The sequence below is a fragment of the Castor canadensis genome, chromosome 6, assembly GCF_047511655.1.
Source record: "Castor canadensis chromosome 6, mCasCan1.hap1v2, whole genome shotgun sequence".
In the NCBI taxonomy this organism is placed as follows: Eukaryota; Metazoa; Chordata; class Mammalia; order Rodentia; family Castoridae; genus Castor; species Castor canadensis.
This window is the reverse complement of record NC_133391.1, coordinates 29,477,541-29,496,113: the sequence shown is the minus strand read 5'-3', so window position 1 is coordinate 29,496,113 and position 18,573 is coordinate 29,477,541. Positions and strand designations below refer to the sequence as shown.

Here is an 18,573-nt window from a genome sequence, read left to right as displayed (position 1 = left end):
AAAAATTAGAGCAAAAATCAGTGGTGAAAAAATCAGAAAACTTCAAGCGTTTGTAACCAGGCTAAGGAAAAAAGAAAGAGGACACATCAGAAACAAAAGGGGATGTCTTTATAGGCCAAGCTGTTTAAAGAGTAACAAAGGCACACTATAAGGAAAGTTTATGCCCACAAATTTGTTAATCTTGATGAAACAAACCACATAGATAGTCTATCAAAACTCACCCAAGGAGACAGGCACTATGACCAGGGCTATCTCTATTAAAGACACTGAACCAATAATTAATGATCTTCTAAAACAGAAAGCAGAAAGCAGGTCCAGGTGAGGTCACTGTGAATTCCACCAGACATTTAAGGAAGAAATTATACCAGTTTTTTTTTTAAGTCTCTTTCAGAAGATAAAAGCAGAGGGAGTACTTCTAACTCACTCTATGAAGCCAGCATTACCCTAATATAAAAAACAGACACTGCCCTGCTAGCTCAAGGCTGTGAGTTCAAACCCCAGTACCACCAAAACCAAACAAACAAAAAAACCAAAACCAACCCCAAAACATGGTAAGAAAAGCATCCACAGACTAACACTCTCACGAACACAGATGCAAAAATCCTTAGAAAGATATTAGAAAATCAATCCAACAATGTATAAAAAGAACTATACACCATGACCAAGTGGGATTTTTTTCCAGCGTATATAGTGCTGGTTCAATATTCAAACTTAATGTAACCCATCACATCAGCTGGTTAAGGAAGAAAAAAAAATGACAATAAATTGACATGGAAAAAGCATTTGACAAAATCCAGCACCCCTTTTGGGGCTTTGGTGGCCAGGAGTACATGAGAAATCCCTGGACCTTCCATGCAATTTTACTATGAACCTAATACTGCTCTAAAAAATAAAGGCTGATAGAAGAGCAAGATTGGAGAAAAAAGTGGATTACATAAAGTTATTTTATCACTTAATTCAAAGGCAATGGTGTTTAAAGCTTATTATAGAAACTATTTATTAAAAAACAAATAACTAGGGTTGGAGGTGTGGCTTGCCTGCCTGGCAAGCGTGAGGTCCTGAGTTCAAACCCCAGTGCTGCCAAAAACAAAAACAACCAAATAACCAGAACAGCCCTGATCAATATTTAGAGGCTTTTTTTTTTTCAGTACTGGGGTTTGACCTCAGGGCCTCGCACTTGTTAAGCAGTCGCTCTACCACTTGAACCGCTTTGCCAGCCCCTACATTGTTTAATATGAATGGACTGAAGTCTTCTATTAAAAGTAGATTTTAAACAAAGTTAAAAAAGAAAGCCAGTATCTAACATTATCTTGCCTGTAAAAGACATTAAGACTCAGGAGCCAAGATTTATTACGCCTCTGCAGATACAGAACAAGCAGGTGTTATAACTCAGGCTGCAATGACTGCTGAGTGTGTATGAGAACTTGAGAGATAAAGACTAAGCCTGGGAAAGGGAGAAACAAAAGCAGTTCTTTCCCAGTGTCCGGGAGATAAGAGAGTCTTTATGGCCACTGGCCACACTGGCGGTGAGGGCTCAGCGGCAGCCTTTTTGGCACCTTGGGAAAAGTGTGTGGCCCATGGGGCAAATGCTTCTCTATTAATGACATAATGCAGGTCGCACCCACTGGATCCCAGGTGCTCTGAGCAGGTGTGCACACTTGGGAGGACAAAGGGGAGCGTGATTACATTAGGGGGCCTGGGACAACGGAAGAGCTCCCGGGGTCAGATTTGCCCAGAAGAATAAGCAAGTAAACTCACCAAACAGACATTTTCCTCAGCATAAGGCAGGGACAGTAGAGTCTCCCTTTAAAAATAAAAGTCCTCTTATGAAGTAGTGTTTTTCAAAATTATAGAATTGAAAACTGATAAATTGATTAGTGAAATAAATTTTATAGATGCCAATGTAAACAAAAGTAACAAATCTATGTAAGACTAACCAGAAACAACACATCTATAGAAAAGTATTTTTATATAAAAAGTGATCAGTTTGGAGAAGAATTATTTCCACCCTGCACCATAACAAACTCCAGGTGTGTTGAATTTGCTTGAACTTTTTTTTTTTTTTTTTGGTATTCCTTCCTTCCTTCCTCCCACACTCCCTTCATTCCTTCCTTTTCACTTTTTATAGATTTTTGTTTGTTTGTTTTATTTTCTTGGTGCCAATGGGGTTTGAAGTCAGGGCTTCATGCTTGCTAGGAAGGCACTCTACCACTTGAGCCATTCCACCAGCTCTCACTTTTTGATAGGGCCTTACTCTATATCCCAGGCTGACTCAGAGCTCATTATGTATCCAAGGCAGCCTTGAACTTGTTATCTTCCTGCCTTAGTCTCCCATGTGCTGGGATTACAGGTATGAACCACCACACCTGGCTTCTTTTGAATATTTTAAGTATCAGTTAATACATCACCCTACAGTAAAATTTATCTTCCTGAATGTGCGTAGAGTTGGTGGGAGGGGAAGCTCTGTCACTGTCTTCCATGTGGAAGCTGAAGGGGGCTCACCTTCTTCTCCCTGCCCTGCACAGCCAGTGGATGGGCACTTAACTGAAGCCCAGTCAACCCAGCAGTCATTCCTAGAACTCTGATTCTTAGGCTGACCCATGGACAAGAGGGCCAGCAACACCCAAACAGGTGTGGCTGCAACCAAAGGACGGTGCTGTCCTTCCAAGAGCCTTATTCTCCAGAACGCCTCGGTGCTTTCCCACTCTCAAGAGCATTCCTTGAGCTGGGCACAGCAGCTCACTCCTGTAATCCTAGCTACTCAGGAGGCAGAGATCAGGAGGATCAAGGTTCAAGGCCATCCCAGGCAAAAAGTTTGTAAAACTTCATCCCAACCCCAATGGCTGGGCATTGTGGTATATGCCTGTTATCCCAGGTACACAGAAGGACTGAGGTCCAGGCTGGTCTAGGCACAAATTGAGCCCCTATCTCAAAATTAACCAATTACTGGTAGAGTGGCTCAAATGGTAGAGCACCTGCCTAGCAAGTGTGAGGCCCTGAGAGAGAGAGAGAAAAAGAAAAGCATGTTTATATAAAAAGTGATCAGAGAGAGAGAATTCTCTGAGACCCATAGTGACTGTTGACTTACATTAGCCAGAGTGAGATTTCATGGAATATCTTCTTTACCAGGCAAGCACTTGGGAGACCCTCTGATGGTTCGCATCTCTCCCCCTTGCCTTCCCTCAAAGGAGGAGACTATGCCCTGTTCCTTTGATGTTGGGTTGGCCACACGACTTGACTGACCAATATAACGTAGGTGGATGTGCCAGGTGCCATGTCTGAGCAGAAGCCTTAAGGTGTTTTACACCTTTTCCGTCCCCTTACCCTCCCAGCCCTGTCCAGATGCTCGATAATTTCTCCCGACGACCTCAACAAACTTCTAACTAGTCTCCAGCCTCACTGTACTTCTGAAAACACCTGTGAGTGATGTCAGTGGTCCTGGGAGTGCCTTCAATGGCTCCTGGCCCCCACGTGGCATTTGAGCGCCATCACGACTTGGCTCTTCTCTCCCGTCAGCCTCACCTGGGCTTTCCCACTTTCCAATTTATGCTTAGCAGTATGAAGCTGCTGGAAGAACCCTGACTGTCTTGATGCCTCCTGTTCCAGCCAGACCTGATCTCTTTCCTCCAGGTCCAGACAAAGCTGGTGCTTCCAGAAGTCTCTCTAGAACTTCCTAGCCAGGGCTGGAAGCATTGCTCAAGTGGTAGAGTACTTGCCTAGCATGTGGGAGACCATGGGTTCAATTCCCCTGTCCCCCAAAACCAAAAAAATAAAGAGAACCATGGAATTTAGGGCTGGTGGAATGGCTCAAGGGTAGATCATCTGCCTAACAAGCATGAGGCCCTGGGTTCAAACCCCAGTGCTGCCAAAAAATAAAAGGAGACTGTAGAACTTCCTAGTCACACTTGGCCTGTGCTCGCTTGGTCCCTGTGGACACCTCTGGCACTTCCTACATTAAATTGAAGTGATTTGTTCTGTGTCATTCTCTTCCAACAGACTGCCATCTCCTGAGGACAAGGACTATTATACACTTTTTTGGGGTGAAAGGGGAGTGATACTCGGGTTTGATCTCAGGGTCTCACACTTGCTGAGGCAGGTGCTCTACCACTTGAGCCACTCCACCAGCTCCTATAGATCTTATTAGGCTTTTTATCTTCAGAACTTAAGATGAAGTCTAGCACATGGTACGTGTTCAATCCACACTGGTAAAGCTGAAATAAACCAAATTAAGTATTAACATAACAAAATTCTTGATTTGTCTCAAGGCCTTCTTGTTGCTATCCTTACAAAGCTGGTAGAACTATAACACAGAGCAACATGTAACAGAAACTATGAAGGCTCCCCCCCAAAAATAACCCAAAGAGGAAAATGTGCACAGACATCTGTGCAACTCTGGTTATAATAGTGAAAAACCTGAAGGACTCTAAGTGTCTAACAGGCAAAGAACTAAATAACAGGACCATTATACAGCTATTAAAAATGAGAGTGGTGAGCACTGTGTCTGCGTGGAGAAGCGCATGTTTGCAGGAACATTAGGTGGGAGAAAAGAGGGAGATGCTCAGACACTAACATTTAAGGATGTGTGTTAACCGTTCACAAACATCAGAGGCCAGCTGGAGGCATGGCAGTGGCTAGAGTCCAGTATTCACTGTTCTCTTTCCTCCTGTGCAGTTCTGTAAATTTATGACAGTAATAGTTGAGATCCCATGCAATAAAAATGTCTTGAATCCCTGCAATAAAGACATCTTAAGTCCTCTGCAGTATAAGTGCTCTTAGTTGCCTTCTAGGTTGAACGTTCCATGAGATAATGTCAGCTCTCTTAAACAAACAGAATACTTTTCATTTTTCCTTTTAATACCTTAAGAATTTTCATTGACAATAATTATGCATATTTATAGGGTGCAGTGATACAAACCAAAATACTTTCCTTTCTTTTTCGCTCTTGAGACAGGGTCTTGCTATATAGCCCAGGACGATTTAGAACTCACTGTGGAGCCCAGGCTGGCCTCAAATTCGTGATCATTCCTCTGCCTCTTTAATGCTGGGATCACAGGCAGTACTTTAGTCTAATTCCACAAGTCACTGTGAACGCTTAACTATGCACTAGAGCCCTTATATTCTCATGAAATTCACAAAATATGCAGGCTAACATTCTTGAGTGGATAAATGTTATTATTTTAACTTCCTTTCTTTACTGGGAGTTCAAATCCCAGTACCACAAAAAGACCCACAACAAATTACAGATGGTTGTCTCTGTGACCTTTGACCTAAGTCTCACATTCACAAATTGTCTCGATTTTAAACTTTCCATATTATTTCCAAATTAGGTTCTATGTATAGTCACTGACTTATACTGATAAGGATTGACAGGGAAAATCATCCTCCTCTAACCAAACTTGTGTCAGTTTATCACTGTAGTGCACTGTGAATTAATATTTTAAATAAGTACTGTGATTGTATTATGAATAGCAAAATATTGACATTATATGGTACAGTACATTGCAATTAAAAGAAATAAATAAAAAATTTTATATCCCATGTTAGAATTTGTGTGTGTGTGTGTTGCTGGGGGTAACACTCAGGTCCTAACACACGCCAGGCAAGTGCTATCTGTCCAGTGTCTTTCTTCACCATAGTTCACTGAGAATCTCAAAAAAAATTGAGGTGGCTCAGGCATGGAAGGCCCTGGGCAGAATTATCACTTTATTTTATTTTTTTTTGTGGGACTGGGGTTTGAACTCAGGACTTTGCATTTGCAAAGCAGGTGCTCTACCACTGGAGCCAAGTCTCCAGTCATTTTATCTTTAAAACATAATAGTTTTAGTTGGGTGCAGTGGCTCACATCTGTAATCCTACCTACTCAGGAAGCAGAGATCAGGAGGACCATGATTTGAGGCCAGCCTAGGCAAAAGGTTCATGAGATCCTTATCTCAACCAGTGGCTGGGTGTGGTGGTGCATGCCTGTCATCTTAGCTACACAGGGAAACACAAACAGAAGGCTTGTGATCCCAGTCAGTCGCCCTGGACAAAAAGTGAGCCCTGTGTCAAAAATAACTGACACAAAAAAGGGCTGGCAGAGTGGCTCAAGTGGTAGAGCGCCTGCTGCTGTGCAGTCAGCATCAGAGGCTTCTAGGACAATGGTTCCAGCCCCAGCTGCAGTCAGGGTCACCGGTGCCTTCTCAGACCCCACTCAGACCTCCTGACCCAGACTCTCCAGGGCTAGGGAGGTTCCTCTGCTTAGAAAGTGCTCAGCCCTAGCTGAGAACTGGTGGCTCACACCTGTAATACTAGCTGCTCAGGAGGCAGAGATTAGGAGGATTGTGGGTTGAAACCAGCTCCAGGCAAATAGTTCACGAGACCCTATCTTAAAAAAAAACCCTCACAAACACAGGCTGGTGGAGCAGGTCAAGATATAGGCCCTGAGTTCAAACCCCAGTACTAGAAAAAAAAAGTGCTCAGTCCTCTTCCTTCCTGCCCTGTGTTTCCCTAGGGTCCCACAACTCAGGAAGCAATACTGTGTGTGTGTGTGTGTGTGGTGGGGGGGGGGAGGTAGGTAGGAGAACTGCCCACAGAATTTTTGACCAAAATATCTTCAATTTGCCAGGCACAGTGACAGGCACCTGCAGTCCTAGCTGCTGGGTGAGGATGGGGAGACAAGCTGGAAGATCACTTGTACCCAGGAGTTCAAAGCCAACCTTGGTAGCCCAGTGAGACCCTCATCCCACAAATATTTACGTATGGTATGTGTGTGTATATACATATACAATACATATGTATGTGTATGCATGTCTTCAGTTGTTCCTGTAACTTGTCATGAGTCACCCTATGAAAGTGAAGAATGCTGAATTGAGTGTTGAGTCCACAAAGAAGAATGAAATTTTGTCGGTTGCAAGTAAATGGATGGAACTGGAGAACATCATCTTAAATGAAGTTAGCCAGGCTTAGAGGCCAAAAATCGCATGTTCTCCCTCATATGTGGATTATAAACCCAAAAGAAATGCAGTAATATTATTGGACATGGGTCACACACTAAGGGGAGAACATGCACGGGAGGAATAGGGAAAGGGAAGGAAACCTAAAACTTGAAAGTGTTTGATGTGCTCCCTATAGAGGAGCGAATATAGTAATCTTAAACTGACAGAGGCCACTATGGGAAAGGGACTAGGAAGTAGAGAAGAGGTGTGGTAGAGATGAACCAATGTGGGTTGTGATACACATGTGCATGGAAGCAATGCTAGGAATCTCTCTGAATACCCATCTTTATCTCAAACCAGCAAAAACGCTATGTCTTTCTTATTATCTCTTATGCTTTCCCTTCAACAAAACTGGAGAAGAAGAGGGCAGAACCGGTTCTGCCCAGAAGCCCGGGCGGGAGGTGGGGTGGCAAATAATGTATACACATGTAAGTAAATGTAAAAATGATAAAATAAAATTTTAAAAAATGTTGAGTCACTTCTTGTTAATAATTTGGAGTGCCGTGCTTTTAATAGACAGTGAAACTTCAACAGGGAAAGGGTGTAGGAGGGAGAACAGGTGAAAATATTACGTAGTCATATGAAAATGAAAACACGAGACCTGTTGAAACTGTTCCAGGAATGGGTGGAGGGGGATGAAGGAGAATGATGGAGGGAGCGAATTCAACTATGACATATTGTGAGAACTTTTGTAAATGTCACAGTGTACCCCCAATAGAACAATAATGATAATAAAAATAAAAAATAAAATATGAACCTGAAAAATTCAAGTAGTCCAAACTATCAGACTGGATTTCCCCTCTCCATAAAGAGGCAAATGTGAGGAATTTGGGGGGCAGTGCTGGAAGCCAAACCTGGGGACTCTCTCTCTCTTTTTTTTTTTTTTTTGTGGTACTGGGGCTTAAACTCAGGGCCCATACCTTGAGCCACCCACCAGTCCTTTTATGTGATGAATTTTTTTGAGATAAGGTCTCGCAGACTATTTGCCTTGGCTGGCTTCGAACTGAGATCCTCCTGATCTCTGTTTACTGAGTAGCTAGGATTATAGGCGTGAGTCACTGGTGCCCAGCAAGGAGAGTCTGACAAGCTGGAGATGCTGGGGATTGAACCCGGGGCCTCAGGCATGCAAAGCATGCACTCTACCACTAAGCTATATCTTGGAGTCTCTTGAATGCAGGAAAATAGTCCTATCACTGAGCCCCAGCCCCAGTCCAGAAGATGGGTTTTCAACACAAAAAAGGCAAATCCCAGGATATGGGGGCTGAGTACACGAGTGAGGTTCGTTCTCTCATGCTATTTTCCCATCTTCCTCTGTACTACGATTGCTGGTGCACTGGAGGTTCCGGTCCATGACTGGCCCAGACCTGTTGCTTTGGTCCTATGGTGAAGCAGCAAGAGGGTGTCATAAGGCACCCGCGTGACCTGGAAGGAAAAACTAAAAATTTTTTAACCAGGAAATACAGATTTAATTGTGCTCATCTATGCCCAAACACACAAGATGGTGTCCAGGGAAGCTGGAGAACCAGGAACTAAAGAGTCAGCATACAGTCCCTCCTTGTCCTCTTCTCTACTGTAGTTTGGGTAATAAATGTCTTCCAAAGGCCCATTGTTAAAGGCTTGGTCCCAGGATGGTGCTATTGGAGGTGGTGGAAGCTTGAAGGGATGGGCCTCATGGGAGGTCTTTAGATCACTGGTAACATGACCTTGAAGGGGATTATGGGACTACTTCCCTTCTTTTTTTGCTTCTTGCTCATGAGGATGCCTTGTGACACCCTCTTGCTCCTTCACCACAGGACCAAAGCAACAGGGCTAACCAATCATGGACTGGAAGTTCCAAAATTACGAGGAAGATAAACCTTCTCTCTTTATAAGTTGATTGTCTCAGGTGCTTTCTTCTAGTAACAGAAAGCTGTCTAATATTCTCCCCAGTTCACCTTGGCTCACATCCTACTTGAAATGATTATGTCTGTGGAGACAGAGGAAGATATTCTTCTACTTCTTACCTTAAAAGTGTGAGCAGATACTTGAGGCATCTTGGATGAGGTTATGTTTACCTTTTGAGGAGCTGTAACCAGGATATTTGGACATGGACCAAACCTGGAATAATGAAGTATAGAAGGACTATTGTTTTGAGTAGTAGCACGTGGCATGTTGATAGATGAAAGGGAAGAATGTAATCGTGTTCTATGGTGATAGCCCTGTTAAGACTTTCTAAATGAACCAGGGTTGGGACAACAACTGTGTGCCCAGGCTGAGCTCCAGCCACTTCTAAACGCCCCAGAGATACACGTCCCCCATGTGATCTGCTTGGTGGCAACTCCACAAACTACACTCATTTTTCCCTCCTAAATTATCCAGATAAATGTCTTTTAGCACTTGCTGATTAATTGTTATGGTGAACAAAAGGAAGTCATGTTAGAACTGGACCCCTTCTCCCTAGAAGGTGACATACTGGAAACTCTCCACCTGGCCCTAAACAAACAAACAAACAAACAAACATCCATCTTAGCCATTCACTAGAAACTCCCCACCTGGCCTAGGAAAAAACGAACCCCACTCCTTAAGTCAGTATCCTGGGAGGGTGAGAGGGCTATTGAGGATTTTCTCTCCCAGTGACCTTCTGGGACTTCTCTACCCACCTCCTCTATCTAGCCCCAGTTTGTAAGCAGCTGGGGTCTTCAGCTCTTTTGCTGGGACCCCCTGGACAGGGTTTCTTCCCGAATAATAAATTCTATGCTGGCATCAAGCTCTCTTCCTGCCTACCTATTCTCACACTAACCTGTAGATAGAATCCATTCACTGAACTCACGGGAGCTGCAGCCTGACATCAAATGAAAGCAAAGGAAGCTATCTTCCTCCTGCTATGGAAAGTGTATAATTAGCAACTGTGCACCCTGACCCCACTGCTTCTTCTGACGCACTTGACCTTCAGTGTGCCCCCTGAGCCCTCCCTTGCCTCCTCCCAAGCTGCAGATGCGCCAATTTGCACGCAGCACTTCCCGTGGGCGTGGCCTTGCATCCCTAAGGCTCGGCGGAGCTGGCTGGACGCTGAGTGCATCACAGGGGCTCCCCACTCCCCGTGCTTTTTGAAATGGACTATGAGTGGCTGGATCAGAGTAAGAGTGCTTCCCAAAATGATTTTGGAGGGGTGTCCTCTCAACAAACATTGCAATTGGCCAGCCCGGGGCGCGGTTGAAAACCTCCCGAATGGCGTCATTAGCTATTCTCAGGAGAGGAAAGGCAGGGTGTCCTCCTGGGAGGGTGACCAAACTTCGTTTCAAGTTGGGGAAGAGCCTGGGGTTCTCTTCCTGCGTTCAGGGGAAAGCGTGCACACAATGTTCATTTCCTAAATACGGGATGTGCTCCTGCAGCTGGCAGGTCATTTTCCACCATGTCACTTCCTTCTGGCTGAAGGCCGCAGGGGTCAGGGCAGGAAATGGCAAAATCTCAGAATGAGACAAGGCTTTCCCAGGACAGTCATTGGCTCTCTGGAGCTATAAAGCTCGTTCATCCAGAAACAGCCTCCAATTTCTCCTTCCTGGAGGTGGCCAGAAGTGAATGGTGAGTGGGGAGTCCACGGGGATGCGGTGTGGAAAACACCCGCTGGACTGAAATACTGGGGTTGTAATCTAGGTCCATGCTGTATTTGGGATGGCTTTTTTTCACTGACTCTTCTTACCTGGAGGCTAACCACTGGTCCATTGCACTACACAAGCCTGCAAATTAAATTAACACCCTGGAGCTAAAGACCAGGATTCTAGACCAGGCTGTGTGAAGAATCAGCTGTATTTAGAACATTCTCTCAATGTTCTCATCTTCCAGTGACTTCTGTCCCAAGAGCCTACAGCTTTGAAATGCTCTATTTCTATGACTTATTTGCTACTTTAAATAAGTTCTTAGTAGCCATTTGGTCTTTTGGGACGGGGTCCTACTGTGTAGCCCAGGCTGGCCTCAAACTTGTGATCCTCCTGCTTCGGCCTCCCAGTGCTGGATTATAATAGGCACCACCATGCTAGGCTAGAAAGCTTGGTCTGTTAAATTTGATAGACAATATACTTTTTTTTTTGGCAATATACTTTTTGAAGATTTAATGACTTGCCTTTTTTACTTATGAGGGAGGGAGGAAGGGAAGAGGAGGGAAGAGGAGAGGGGAGTGGAGGGGAGAGTTGAAGAGAGGAGAGAAGGAGGAGAGGAGGAGAGGGAGGAAGGGAAGGAAGGAAGGGGGTGGAAGGGAGAGGGAGGGAGAGAGAGAGAGAGAGAGAGAGAGAGAGAGAGAGAGAGAGAGAGAGACTCAGATTCCTAGGCTCCACGTGTTCATCTAATGAAAGTTCTTTGCAAAGTGTACAACCTACTGCTTGTAAGGTTCCTTTCCTTTTTTGGTGACCTTGCGCATGCCAGGCACCCCTGAGCTACACCCTCAACCCAAGGGTTATGTTTCAAACAGATCAAAGGCCTCCGATTGATTGGAGCAGCCTTACCCCCAATCCTCCATCCTCCTGTTTAAATCTTATTTAACACTTTACAGTCGGTTCTTAGCGTGCCTTGGGAGAAAAGCAGAAGAAAGCATCACTTCTATTTGCATGTGCTGTGACAAGGTCCTGAGAACCCATGAGACTTGTCCCAGATTGCAGAACAGGTCTCTGCGAACTTGACCCCTGCCCTTGGAGCCTTGGAGCTGGGCAGCAGCTGGTGTGGCGTGGCGCAGCTGGGGCGTAGGCAGGCGCACACTCGGGCTGACAGTGACTGCTTGTATCCTCGCAGGGCATGGAGAGGCCGGCGACCCGCGAGCCCCAGGGTTCGGATGAGCTGCGACGTTTTCAGGGACTGCTGCTGGACCGCCGCGGGCGGCTGCACGGCCAGGTGCTGCGCCTGCGCGACGCTGAGCGGCGTCTCGAGCGCCTCCGCCGGCGATCGCTGGCCGCGCACGTGGCCGGCAGCTCGCTGAGCGCTGCAGGAGCCGTGGCGGCCATCGTGGGGCTGTCGCTCAGCCCGGTCACCCTGGGGGCGTCACTTCTGGCATCGGCCGTGGGGCTAGGGGTGGCCACAGCTGGAGGCGCTGTCACCATCACGTCCGATGTCTCCCTGATCCTCTGCAACTCCCGGGAGGTGCGCAGGGTGCAGGAAATCGCAGCCACCTGCCAGGACCAGATGCGCGAGCTCCTGAGCTGCCTGGAGTTCTTCTGCCGGTGGCAGGGCTGCGGGGACCGCCAGCTGCTGCAGAGCGGGAGGAACGCCTCCATGGCCCTGTACAACTCCGTGTACTTCATCGTCTTCTTTGGCTCCCGTGGCTTCCTCATCCCTAGGTGCTCCGAGGGGGCCACCAAGGTTAGCCAGGCCGTGCTGAAGGCCAAGATTCAAAAACTGGCCGAGAGCTTGGAGTCCTGCACTGGGGCCCTGGACGAGCTCAGTGAGCAACTGGAGGCCCGGGTCCAGCTCTGCACCAAGTCCAGGCGTGACCACGACCTTGGAATCTCTGTGCCATAGCACGCAGGCTTCTTGTTTTGAGAAATCCTTTCCGCTCTGGTGGCCCACCGCTCCCCATGGGAGGCTCCAGATTTGTAGCTCCCGCGGGAAAACGCCAAATTGGGTTAAAAACTGAGTGCAAAGAAAGAGAAAAGCCATTTTTGCAGAGGGTGGGTCCTTGCAGCCCTTTCCCCATCACTGTGACATCCTGCCTGGGCTCTCATGCAAGTGACTTTCCACTACTGGAGTGTGGGACCTGACAAGTCGTTCTCCTTGATCAAAAAACTTCACACAGCTGGGCAGACACTCCCATGTTAGAATGATTTCGGGATCCCCTGACCCACCCCGTTGGTTTGAAACAAGGCTGGAGAGCTGCCACCTTCTGGGTCTTCTGCAAGCCCCAGCAGGCTTTGAGGTTCCCAAATTGCCTGGGAGAGGAGACACTTGTTTAAAACCCTCAAGTCCAGAGCTTCTGATACCAAGAACCCCCAAATCCAGCAGTCCCACTATGTACTTTGTACCTAACATGCTGTCCTCTTCCTGCTCCTCCAAGTTGACTGGTTCAGAAGCCAGCCTGGGTATGGCATGATCTTTCTGCAGACCTCTGGGTACCCTGAGAGGGATGTCACCTGTTCAGTCTGAGTCCTGTCCTCAGAAGAAGCTGAAGCCAAGAAAGATGAAGTGTGTAACAACTTTAATTACTGACATCGTAGTGTACAGAAGAGGGCCATGGGTTTTGGTTAAGACCATCCTGGGTTTATTACCAGCTTGGCCATTACTGTGTGACTTGACTGCCTAATCTTTCTGAGTCTTGGCTTCCTGTTCTGTGAAGCAGAGCTGATAACACTTCACCCTTTTGTGAGGTATTGAGATATTGTGGGGTTCACAAATGTGGTCCCTGGACTGAATCATAGTCACCTGTGGACTGGTGAGAGAGGCAAATTCTCGGACTCAACCCTAGATTTGTGGAATCAGAAACTCTGGATGTGGGGCCCAGCAAGCTGGTTTAAACAAGTCCTCTGGGAGTTTCTCTTGCATGCTAAGGCTTGAAAACTACAGCAAAAAATGTTAATTTCTGACCCCTTCAAAATGTGTCTTCTCAAAGCCTCAGAGCCTCTCCAGGGGCTGTATGATCTTCAGAGTCATTCACAAAAGTGCAAAGACAGACTGTCCCAGAAGCAAAAGAAAGAATGTGCCCTGCTGTAGACGGGTGGAGGCATCCTGGGACATTCCTCCCCGATGAACTAAGGGATGTTACATAAAAAGCCCTGTAGGGGGCAGTGTTGACCACTCCTTGTAGAAACTGGTACAGAAAGGAATGTGAACTTAAGCAAAAACCCATCTTTATTTCCTTCTCTGAAAACTCCAGACTACATATTTTTTTAATTTATTTTAAGTTTGTTATTTAATTTCTGTCTATTATTTACTTTTAATTTTATTTAATCGTCACACTTAGAAAATAATACAGATGGCAAGTTTCTGGGAGATTTACTGAGGCTCTTTTTAAGAAATGAGGATTTTGATTTTCAAAGGAGTCTTTCTCCTCCAGAGGGGATTTTTTTTTGTCTAGTATTTTAAGTGATCCTTTTAAGTAAGTGTGGGGAGTTGTTAATAGAGAGCTCAAGAGCTCATTTTAAGTTTGTAAGTGGAGACTTGAATTGTAGGATGCATAAATGATGAGGCATATTTATCTGGTATTTTGCCAGAAGATAACACTTGACCTGGAAAGAGAACCTACTGAGTTCAGGAAGATTAAAAAAGAAAAAAAAAAGCATGTTAAAAAAAAAAAAGGCACTTAGACCTTGGGAACCTGATGTGCCAGGAAATGGTGTCTTATGGGTTACAGACAAAACAGCTTGTGTTATAGTAGTGACATGGAGGGTTATAAGAAACCTGTTAGTTATGTCTAAGAAAATACCTTAGTTTCTTTCATTTCCATTCTTGAAATTATAATGTTGAAAAATAAGGTGGACCACATTAAAAAAAAAACCCAAAACCCTTGGTTGTATTATTTAGCTACTTAATAGTGTATTCATTCACCCAATCTGTCCCCATAATGGCAGAGTGTATATGAGGAAGTGTAATTTTAACTATAATGAAGGGACGGGCATTTCTGTATTATACTCTTTTTTTATAAGTTGCCTCTGGTCTGTATCCTGATTTATTTTGAAATTGATGTTGGCTTCTATTTAAACTGTTGTCATTTCTAGCCTGCCTTGCTCAGGTGCCAGAATTCTAGAAAGTCGTTCCCCCTATCATTTGTGTTACACAGAAAGGCACAATTGTTCTCCAAATCCATGATTTATTAACACTTGAGCTTGAATTCTATTGTTCCAGTGTCTGAGGTGTTTCCTCCCTGTTCCTTTTTTTTTTTTTGGTAGGGCTGGGGCTTGAACTCAGGGCTTCATACTTGCAAAGCAGGAGCTCTACAGCTTGAGCCAAACCTCCAGTCCCTGAGGTATTTCCTAGAAAGAAGCTGGGCACATCTGGAAGCAGCAACCATAGCAGCAGAAGACTTTCCCCCAGGACTTGGGTATTTCAACTACACAAAAGCCCCAAACTTCTGAAGTTATAATTTCCGTGGTCAACTTTACATTTATGGAAGTGTCTGCATTGGAACAACAGTTATGCAGAGTAGAAACTCAAACTGTATTAGGTAATTTAACCGTCTGGCTGTATGAATAGGAATCTGTTGATAAGGAAAGATCATTCATTTTCTCCTGTGTCTGTTGTGAAGATTGGAGCCTCTGCTGGGATTTGGTCACATTCAGCAAAACTGACCCCTGAGATAAGTAGCCCTTTTTTTCTTTCATGGGAATGTGAACTGGGCTCTTCCTTAAGACCTTCATTCTATAAGCAAACAGGTTGAAATGGCAGGTTGCACAGGGAAAAAGGGATAGGTGTCTTTAGATGATAAATGTACTTCCCCAAAATGGCAGAGGTTGAAAAATACATGTGTTTGTGCTAAATGTCTCTGTTCCTTTCTTGGGTTTGCAACTATTTGGATTACTATGTTTCACAGGAAAGGAGATTCCTTTAGTTCTGTATTTCAAAGATGCAGTCAAACTACATTCTGCTCTACAAAGAAATAACCCTCAGCAGAATTCAGATCCCCACTGCTTTGATGTGTTGATATATTTCTCAATCAGGAGCTTGGTGTGAAAAGAAAGTGCAGGGAATTGAGATGTTGAGATTAACTGTTTTACAAAGATAGAGGGGATACAATTAAATGTAGCACTTTTGATCTTTCTGTAATTACTTAGTCCCATGTTTGCCTGTGTATGAGTTACTAACTTTGAAAAAGGGCAGATGTTCAATCATTTTCACTTAGAATGTTTAGAATTCAGTTCTTTTTTGTTTTTGTTTTTTAGAATGATCAATTCAGCTGGGTGCCAGTTGCTCATGCTTATAATCCTAGCTACTTGGGAGCCTGAGATCAGGAGGATTGAGGTTTAAGGCCAGCCTGGGCAAATAGTTCTCGTGACCCCCATCTTCAAAATAAGCAGAGTAAAATGGACTGGAGGAGTGGCTCAATTGGTAGAGCATCTGCTTTGCAAGCGTGAAGCCCGGAGTTCAAATCCCAACCCCACCTCCAAAAACTCAATTAATATATAGGAATTCCTTTATTCTTTAGAAATCAGCCTTCCAGCCATCTTGAAATTTGAAAGCAATTCCAAACTGGGAAGTGATGGAAAGGAAAATCTGCAATCCGCCAAATTCGCATTCATAAAACACAAACCTGACAGAGAGGCAGACAGGGAGGGAGAGGGGACAGCAACATATCAGGGAAGCCGAGCTTCTACAGTGATCTTCAGACACTTCATCTTGCAAGTCACTTATCTTAACCTCGCAAGGCAGGCTGGGAAATGTAGTATTTTTAGCTGAGGATAGGGCTGCCCAAACACACCTAGGATTCTGTTGGTAAAGAAGAAAAGGTAAATGGCCATTAGGGAGGGAGCCCAGCAACTCAGTCAGGAGCCTGTTGATGGGGCTGGAGTGCAGCCCCATGGTAGAGTCCTTGCCTAGCCTGTGCAGGGCCCTGGGTTCGGTCCTTAGCATCACAAAACAAAACCCAAACCTTGTGTTCAGACAGGTATTTTGCAGTGCTACTCCATATCTCTGAAATATGGTAAGATTGTTGTGAACAAGACACCTGCAAGGAAAAAACATGACTAATAAGAACTTTTTGCTAACTGCTGATGAGCTAGGAGTCTGTTATGAAGGAGACACAGCCATGAATAAAGGAATTACCGGTTCAACTGGCTGTTCCAGATCTTATTGAAAAACCACTAAAAATGAAACTTCTTGGGGTCATTCCACTGAAACCAACACTGGCCAGTTTTCTTCCTGGTAGGGTGTGCACTCACTGTTGTAGACCAGAAACTCAGAAACTGGTGGGAGGGAGGGTAGATCGGTGTAAGCAGGAAAAAGGCTTTGAGTATCCTGAAGCCATGCAAAGTGATGCTGCTTTGCGAGTGATTTGTGCTTAACTTTGTCCTTTGAGACTCTGCCTAGAAAACACTAAGAATTGTTTAATTTTCATTCTAGCACTTGACATTGCTGACTACTCAATTTTATTATTATTTTTTTTAGTAGTAATGGGATAGCTCTACGAATTGATCCACACCCCTAGCCCTTTTGTTTGTGTTTTATGAGATAAGGTCTCACTAACTTTGCCTGGGCTGACCTGATGTCCTTCTGCCTCTGCTTCCTGAGTAGTTGGGATTATAGGAATGTACCATTATGCTTGGCCCCTGACTACACAGTTTAAAAAACCCTCTTCTCTCTTGCATTTTGTGATGAGATCCTTTGTTTTTCTGTCTCTTTAGCTCCCTTAATAGCTTTTCTTTCCCCTCCAGTTCTAAACTTCAAGTATTCCCTGGAGTCAGAGCTGTGACCTTCTCACCTCCACCATGCAGCCCTTCACTGAACATGTTCACGTTCCATGTTTCACCACCAGCCCAGACTGGGTGGGATGGATGGGAACCCTCTCTAAAGGATTATTCTGTTGGGTCAACTTGAATTTGGTGGGTTTTAGGGGAGACATATGAAATCATTGACTGAATAAAAGAGGTTGCAGACAGAATGTACAACCCTCCCTCTCCCCTCGACCCCCCGCGCCAAAGTCTCAGCTGTGTCCCCACTATGCGTTCCTTTCATTGGAGCCCCACACTTTGATTTCAGCCAGACATAGTGTTTCTCTAATCTGAATGTCCAAGACCAGTATGTTAGTGCCTTTTGCGCTTATCACTTGATTGCTGTTATTAAAGATATTTGTGGCTGGGCACTGGTGACTCACACCTATAATCCTAGCTACTCAGGAGGCAAAGATCAGGAGGATCAGTGTCCAAAGCCAGTCCTGGACAAATAGCTCATGAAACCCTATCGTGAAAAAACCCAATGCAAAAAAGGGCAGAGTGACTCAAGTGGTAGAGCACCTGCCTAGCAAGTGTGAGGCCCTGAGTTCAAACCGTAGTATCACCAAAAAAAAAAAAATTGTGCAGACCCAAAGGCCTGAAGGACAGAAAGCATGTCACAGATGTCATTAAGTCTCCCCACAGTGTCTCTGGCTCCTGTGATTTGTTGAGTGAGCAAATGAACACGTATCTTCATGAAGATACTAGCTTTGTTTCTCAGCCCATCTTCAGTGACAGGGTCCGCTGTAAAAGCCACCCAATTTCCCAGCTGTGTCACCTCTGTCAAAGGCAACATCAGCATCCCAGCTGCCTGCCTTGAAGTCTCAGCACCATCACCTTCCTATGAAGCTTTGGCACAGTACCTCCTTCTTGTTCAATGTCTCCCTATCTGTTCCACTGCCACCACAACCTTCTACGCCTTGGTCTCCTCCACCTCCAACACCCAGAAGCCGTTTTTCCTTTTTCCAGGTTTTTTCAAGTTCACGCTCTCCAGCAATCATCCATTATATAAATCCCAGACTTCCTCGTATTTCAATCTAGTGGAACAGAACCGTATCTAAAACTTGGTTCTGAATTTGAGTACACGCCCCACAGGTGCTGAGTTCCTGCAGTGTATTTTCATGGATGATAAGGTGAAAGGCTGAGATAACTTCATTCTGTGGTTTTTGAAACCGGAGTCTTAGGCCCTGGGCTCAAACTCCTCCCATTCCACATGTCAA

The 18,573-nt window shown here is 45.0% G+C and overlaps 1 protein-coding gene, 1 long non-coding RNA gene and 1 other non-coding gene across 5 annotated transcripts; 2 read left to right on the top strand and 1 right to left on the bottom strand.

Moving 5' to 3' along the window:
* The first annotated feature begins 3,796 nt into the window (after positions 1 to 3,796).
* On the top strand, positions 3,797 to 3,868 carry Trnav-aac (transfer RNA valine (anticodon AAC)). Its single transcript has one exon. It is a non-coding gene; the product is annotated as a tRNA-Val (tRNA).
* Positions 3,869 to 7,970: 4,102 nt separating this feature from the next.
* On the bottom strand, positions 7,971 to 9,789 carry LOC141424034 (uncharacterized). Its single transcript, XR_012448830.1, has 3 exons — positions 9,754 to 9,789; positions 8,978 to 9,071; positions 7,971 to 8,396 (listed from the first exon to the last, which is right to left on the bottom strand). It is a non-coding gene; the product is annotated as an uncharacterized lncRNA (long non-coding RNA).
* A 211-nt stretch (positions 9,790 to 10,000) lies between these two features.
* Apold1 (apolipoprotein L domain containing 1) lies at positions 10,001 to 17,523 on the top strand. 3 transcript variants are annotated; one of them, XM_074076025.1, is made up of 2 exons: positions 10,001 to 10,090; positions 11,736 to 17,523. In XM_074076025.1, exons 1-2 carry the CDS (start codon positions 10,073 to 10,075, stop codon positions 12,456 to 12,458), a joined length of 741 nt encoding a protein of 246 aa, XP_073932126.1. In that variant the 5' UTR covers positions 10,001 to 10,072; the 3' UTR covers positions 12,459 to 17,523. The 3 variants fall into 3 exon arrangements, with proteins under 3 accessions (XP_073932126.1, XP_073932127.1, XP_073932128.1); XM_074076026.1 differs by lacking the exon at positions 10,001 to 10,090 and adding an exon at positions 10,139 to 10,535; XM_074076027.1 differs by lacking the exon at positions 10,001 to 10,090 and adding an exon at positions 10,518 to 10,535 and having other exon boundaries at positions 11,500 to 17,523.
* Positions 17,524 to 18,573: the final 1,050 nt, after the last annotated feature.